This window comes from Phalangium opilio, unplaced genomic scaffold, assembly GCF_054372755.1.
Source record: "Phalangium opilio isolate 3A_F unplaced genomic scaffold, DU_Popi_V2 ptg000024l_1, whole genome shotgun sequence".
NCBI classification, from domain to species: domain Eukaryota; kingdom Metazoa; phylum Arthropoda; class Arachnida; order Opiliones; family Phalangiidae; genus Phalangium; species Phalangium opilio.
Window position 1 is genome coordinate 1,847,303 of NW_028324155.1, and position 6,000 is coordinate 1,853,302.

The 6,000-nt window shown below is 28.3% G+C and overlaps 1 protein-coding gene across 4 annotated transcripts in view; it reads left to right on the forward strand.

The window, feature by feature from the left end:
• LOC149692079 (neuronal acetylcholine receptor subunit alpha-7-like) overlaps window positions 1-2,459 on the forward strand; it is a 78,231-nt gene extending 75,772 nt beyond the window's left edge. For all 4 annotated transcript variants that reach the window (XM_089867744.1, XM_089867742.1, XM_089867743.1 and 1 more), the window contains one exon: window positions 706-2,459. In XM_089867744.1, the coding sequence (XP_089723870.1) occupies window positions 706-1,170 (465 nt within the window). In that variant the 3' untranslated portion in view covers window positions 1,171-2,459. The remainder of the gene's footprint in view (window positions 1-705) is intronic.
• The last annotated feature ends 3,541 nt before the right edge of the window (window positions 2,460-6,000 follow it).

The window sequence follows — 6,000 nt, forward strand, 5'->3', positions numbered from 1 at the left end:
GTGTTAAGGAAAACTTGATTTTTAATTTCTTATATACCTAATAACACTGGATTTTTGTTGAGACAACCACGTGATTGAACTATATTCTAAAAGCAAACACTTTTATGGAATAGTCTAAATAATGGCAAATCGTGGTGTGTTCTGGTTAATTTTAACTGCACGTATTTGAAAATATATTTTGGTTGATTTCTTATATTTTGGTTGATTTTTTTATATTTTGTGGTATATTTCGGTTGATTTCTTATTTTTTTTGGTATATTTCGGTTGATTTCTTATATTTTTGGTATAATTTGGATCAGATTGTTAAATATTTTGGTTTTTGGTGTTTAATCTGATATAATTTCGAACGTAATTTGTAAAAATGTATTTCAAACGACTCTATTTATCGATTGAGCATGTGTAAATATCACCTTGTTTGGTATATGGTTTGAATATCGGGTTAAATGCATCTTGGCGAAATCCGAATAATACTGTTCTCCCTCCCCGTTAATGTTGAATATTCACGATTGAACATACGGATGGGCATAAATGCCTGGAGGTTTTATAGGATAGGCGTATCGGTATAGTTGGAGCACTGGTGCTTAGTCGTTGTTATTTGTGTATGGAGAGAGGGTTTTGGCTAACGAGATGGAGGTGTTGTTTGTGTTTGTCGTATCGGACGACGTATATACGTAAAATGGGCGTTGGCGACGACGACTTATTTAGGTGAAGACGGTTCTGATAATCTGGTTGCCGTGGATTCTTCGGATGGAGCGTCCGGGCAAGAAGATGACGCGAAAAACCATCATGATGACCAGCAAGATGAGAGAGTTGGAACTCAAGGAGCGTTCCTCCCGATCCTTGTTGGCCAACGTGTTGGACATCGACGACGATTTTCGTCAGCAGCAGCAGCCTAACAGCAATCCGGCTGCCGGCTACCTGCACGTGCCTACCGAAGAAGCCCAGTCGACCAGCCTGTGTCTGAGCACGCACAGGGAGCTGACCGCCATACTCAAAGAACTACGTTTCATCACCAACAGAATGAAGAAAGACGACGAGACGAACGACATCATCGCGGAGTGGAAGTTCGCGGCAATGGTTATAGACAGAATATGCTTGATCATGTTTACCGTTTTTACCGTCATTTCCACGTGCGTTTGCCTTTTCTCAGCGCCGCACCTAATAGCTTAATGACACTCTAACGAATTAAAACGCGACCCCCAAAAATCGGGATTAAATAAAGATAACCAATAACCTAACAAAATATAACGCCGAGAAATCGACCCCGGTAGTTAAGCGAAGCAAAGCCACGGCTCGAAATACGCTAAAAGACTGTTTTCGTCCATGAAGCTGAAATTCATACATAGGCCAAAAATTCTATAAATAATCGAAAGAAATTGAAAAATAATCGAAATTTAAATTAAATTAAAAATATTAAATCATCACTAAACAACCGGGGTAGCACTCGCGTGCGCCCGCCGAGTTTATGGGCGAAATAATAAAATATCCATCTAAATAACGGTTGCTAAAAACTGTGTTATTTAAACAATTACCTAATGATATACGATATACCCGCGTCCATTTTAAAACGGAACGTTATACCGGTATCGATCGCTAAATATTTTTCAAACTTCTTTCATTACAATGACTTAGATAGATTTATAAATAAAACAAAATCATTTCTATAGCGTATATAATTAAATTTATCAAAATACTGAAAAACAAGTACAGCCTTAGGATATAACAATTAATATTAAAAAAAAGAAAAATTACGCGTCAAGCGGGAGGTTCATTTCGCGAAACGCGTCGCTGCGGCTAATAGGTTTAAATATGTATATTATAAAAAACAATTTAAATAATAATATTCAATTTCCACTAAAATATTTCAACGCATTCCTCCCCTTCCTTTTTTTAAATTTATTTTCTAAAAACGAAACTAATTTCGAATTAAATACTTAAGACTAAGAAGGTGTAAGTTGTTGGGTGTTAGGAGATAAGACGTATTCAATTAAGGAGAGAAAACAAATTTAGGTGTTTTTGGTTATTTAAAATAAAAAAACTATTTACGAGGCACAAAGACAGGGCCCATATAAACATAAACATAAACATGACTGAATGGTGCTATGTTTCATTTTGGTTCTATATATAAAAACAAAAACAAAAAAAACTTTGTAAATATTATTACGTACCAAAAGCATTTTTCGACCTTTTTTCCATCGTAACGTCGAAAAGGTAAACCTCCCTCAAATATTTAAATAAGGTTTAACAATAAAATATGAAAAAAAAAAATAAAAATAAAAAAAATCATCGGGGATTCGTTATTACGTATTATCGACAATTAAATATTATTATTATAATTATTATTAAAAAAGGATTATAAAAATTATAGCTGCAAGTAAACTAACGCATAAGGTAATCATATCAAAATCTAATTGAGGTTGGTTCCCATATCGGCCGTCCCAAAAAATAAAAAATTTAAAAAAAAAGTTAATTTATTCATAATATATTATAAGAAATCGCGCAGATAGTTTTATGGTAATTAATATGTATTAATTAAATACTTAATTAATGAATTAAGATCGAGCAAAAACGAACCCGAGTGAGATATAACTACGAAAAACAACTAGACTTTAATAATAAGAGGAGAAACCAAAAAAAAAATATAAATAAGTAAATAAAAACGGATTATGGACAATTCTCGAATAATTAATTAACGGCAGCCTTAAAATTATAAATATTAATTATTAAAAAGATAAAATTAAATTGAATTAAATAATGAAACCGTGTTAAAAAGATTCTACGAAGAAAAAAAACGTTGCCGACGTTTTAATTGTTGGGAATTAATTAAAAATAATTATACCAGGTTCTATAACGTTTTTTACTGATTTAATGTGTATATTAATATTAAGGTGAAAAACAAACAAAAATAAGATTTTTTCATGAAAAAATTTAAATTAAATACGTATTTATGAACAAGGAAAAAAAAGCTATTTTTTTCTGAGTTTTAAGTGTTTTATAAAACAAGGAATTCTTATTCTTCACTAGGTGAAGTTAACATATGGTAGTCGTATATTACAAGTAAATTCAGTTCGGTTTATATTTTGATTTATTAGTACGTAAAAATTTATTTTAGGTTTAATTTCAAAAACGTATTTTGGTGGTTTAACGTGGAATATAGGCTTATTTAAAAAAAACTAAACTCATGACCCAAATTAATAATTTAAGGATTATTTAAAATATCCTTAAATTAAAAACCAAATAGGTCGAGTTTATTATCCTTTAATTTCTGAACATTTTAATTAAGTGTTCCAAAAGATATTCGAATATTAAAAAAATAAAAAAAAAAAAATACAAAAAATCGTCTACGGGCACCGATAGTTCAAAACCTAAAATTCCTCGTTACTGAGTTAAATAAAAATGAAAATATGAAAAAAAAATGTCTCGTCTACAAAAAAAATAAATAAATAAATAAATAAACAATTCCGAAGAAAGTAATCCAGAAAATGTGATTATACTTTTTAAGGATAAAAAAATGATAATACAACCCTTTCCTGTAGTTTACGGGCCAGATCATGATACCATTTAACAATAATAAACAGGTATAATGGACTTATATACGAAAAAACAATATAATAATAATAATTAAATAAAAAAAATTAGAATTTTTCTCTTCTATACCTATAAAATAGTTTTCCAAAAATACATTTAAAACGAGATTAAATAAAAAAAAACCAAAAAAAAGAAAATATAAGTAGGCATAACCATATAACACGATACAAACTAAATATTATAATTATTACTACATCGGATTATAGACCCTTCTATACCTAAAACACAAAATTATAACTGGGTTATTTTAAATATTATTCTATGCAATTTAGTCGTGAATTAAATAAAACCGATTTAATTCTGGAATACAAAAAACAAACAAAACAACAACACATCGTAAACATAAACACGAAAGAAATAAAATAGATTTAGTCTGGAAATTAATTTAACATTTGTCACATTTCCCATGTCCCAGATGTTGTAATATAAATGTAAAAAATAATATTATTTATTATTTTTGGGGTTTAATTTATTTTTAATTTTTCAATTATTTTATAAAATAATTGGATGGTTAAATTTAATTACTAAAGGGATAATTTTACGTGCCAAATTAATTAATATTTAGAAGATTATATAATTAGACTGTCAGCGAATTTCAGATTATTTACTACGCGGATTGATATAATATAATAATCGCGAATTTTCAGCGATAAACCATGTATTGGTTTTGAACTATCGAAGGAGCTTGTATGCCATCACGCTAATTATTAATAATAAATAATTATTAATTATTAATTTAATTGGTAATTGGAATAAACAAATTAATTAGCGTTGATTCGCAAAGTTCCATTTCGGTAAGAGAAAAAATTAAAATTAAATGAGTAGAAAATTTAAATTAAAAACCCTTCAATCCATAATCAAATTTTTAATTAATTTAAATTTTCATCTCATTAATTTAATTTCGCTTGAAATAATTAATTTGAAATACAATGACACTTTTTAGTTACACGAAATAAAAGCAAGATTTGTAAGATGTAAATGTTATATAAAACAAATGAATTTTTCAAAAAAAAAAAATAAATAAAATGTGAATTCACATATACCGGTATATACTTTCAAGCCAAATATTTTTAATGTGTATATTTAAATAAAAAATAATAAAAAAACACCGGTAAAACGAATTTACGAAACGATGTATAGTTACCTAAAAAATTTACACAAAAAAAAACGTAAGAAAAAAAATATATTCCAATTTGTTCCAAATTATACCTATATATATATAAAAATTGGTTTATTAAAAAAAAACTTTATAGAAAAATTAATTTGCCACAAAATATAGTTGTTAAAGTCGCTTATACCTCTTCTTAAAACAAATTATTATTAATCGTAATGAAACCAAAACGACATATACATTAAAAATATTAAATTAAAAGAAAAAACAATTAAGGAGTAGGTCAATTAAATCAACGCGCGGTTAGTGAAAATAATGTTAATGTTAAAAAAAAATAACTGGAAAAGAAGCCAAAATATATACTATAAAAAACGTTAATCACGTTGAAAATTAACGAAATATAATACGTATACAATTCGGAAAACTTTATTTCCGAATTCATGATTTCTACAATTAAAAAAAAATGAAGAAAGATCTCTATATATCAAGTCTCTTTTTGTACAAAGAAAAATTGTTACTAGAACAAATTTAATAAGTGTCTAAAGACCAAAAAGAATCAACCGAAATATACGTAAACATACAATCGACATTAATTTTGCGGTAGTTTCTTTCGTTTTAAAAAATATAAATAAATAAAATGAAACACAAAAATCAAGTTGAAGAAAGGAGTATTTAAGAAACCAAAAATAATTATATTAATTCGTTATACAAAATGCTCAATTTGTGTACATATAAACAAAAAAGAAACATTTTCTTTGTTAAAGGTTTGTACTGTGTTACTTTACTGTGATGCCTACTGCAATAAACAAATTTCTCGATGAATTCTGGCTCCGAGATTTACTGACTGACTTTACAATCAACTATCCAGAAGTGCGCCTACCAAAGACGATATGAAAACTTTCGGGTAAGTCCGTATACTTTGCAATTAAGTTTGTTTTAATTTTACTTTTGCGTAACGCGGGATTTAAATATTCTACAGGGCCGGTAGGCCCTTGTAGATATGACTTGATACCGTTTTGTAACGTTAAAGTAATATTCACCCGCTTTTGCTAATTTCCTATGGAGATTAACATGGGTTTTTCGTGATTTTTCCCCACCGATAACTTAAAAACTACAGTGAAGATACTTTTCGGAATTATATTAAATTAACAATTAAGTATTAATTGTGTGCTATCAGCCAGTTTGATCAAAACAATTAAGTCTAAGTATGTTAATTTTAGTTAATTACAGAAGTACGGCTTTGACCATCGTGATTGGACATAATAATTAGCTAGATCTCTTGTAAAACTCAGTGTTATTAC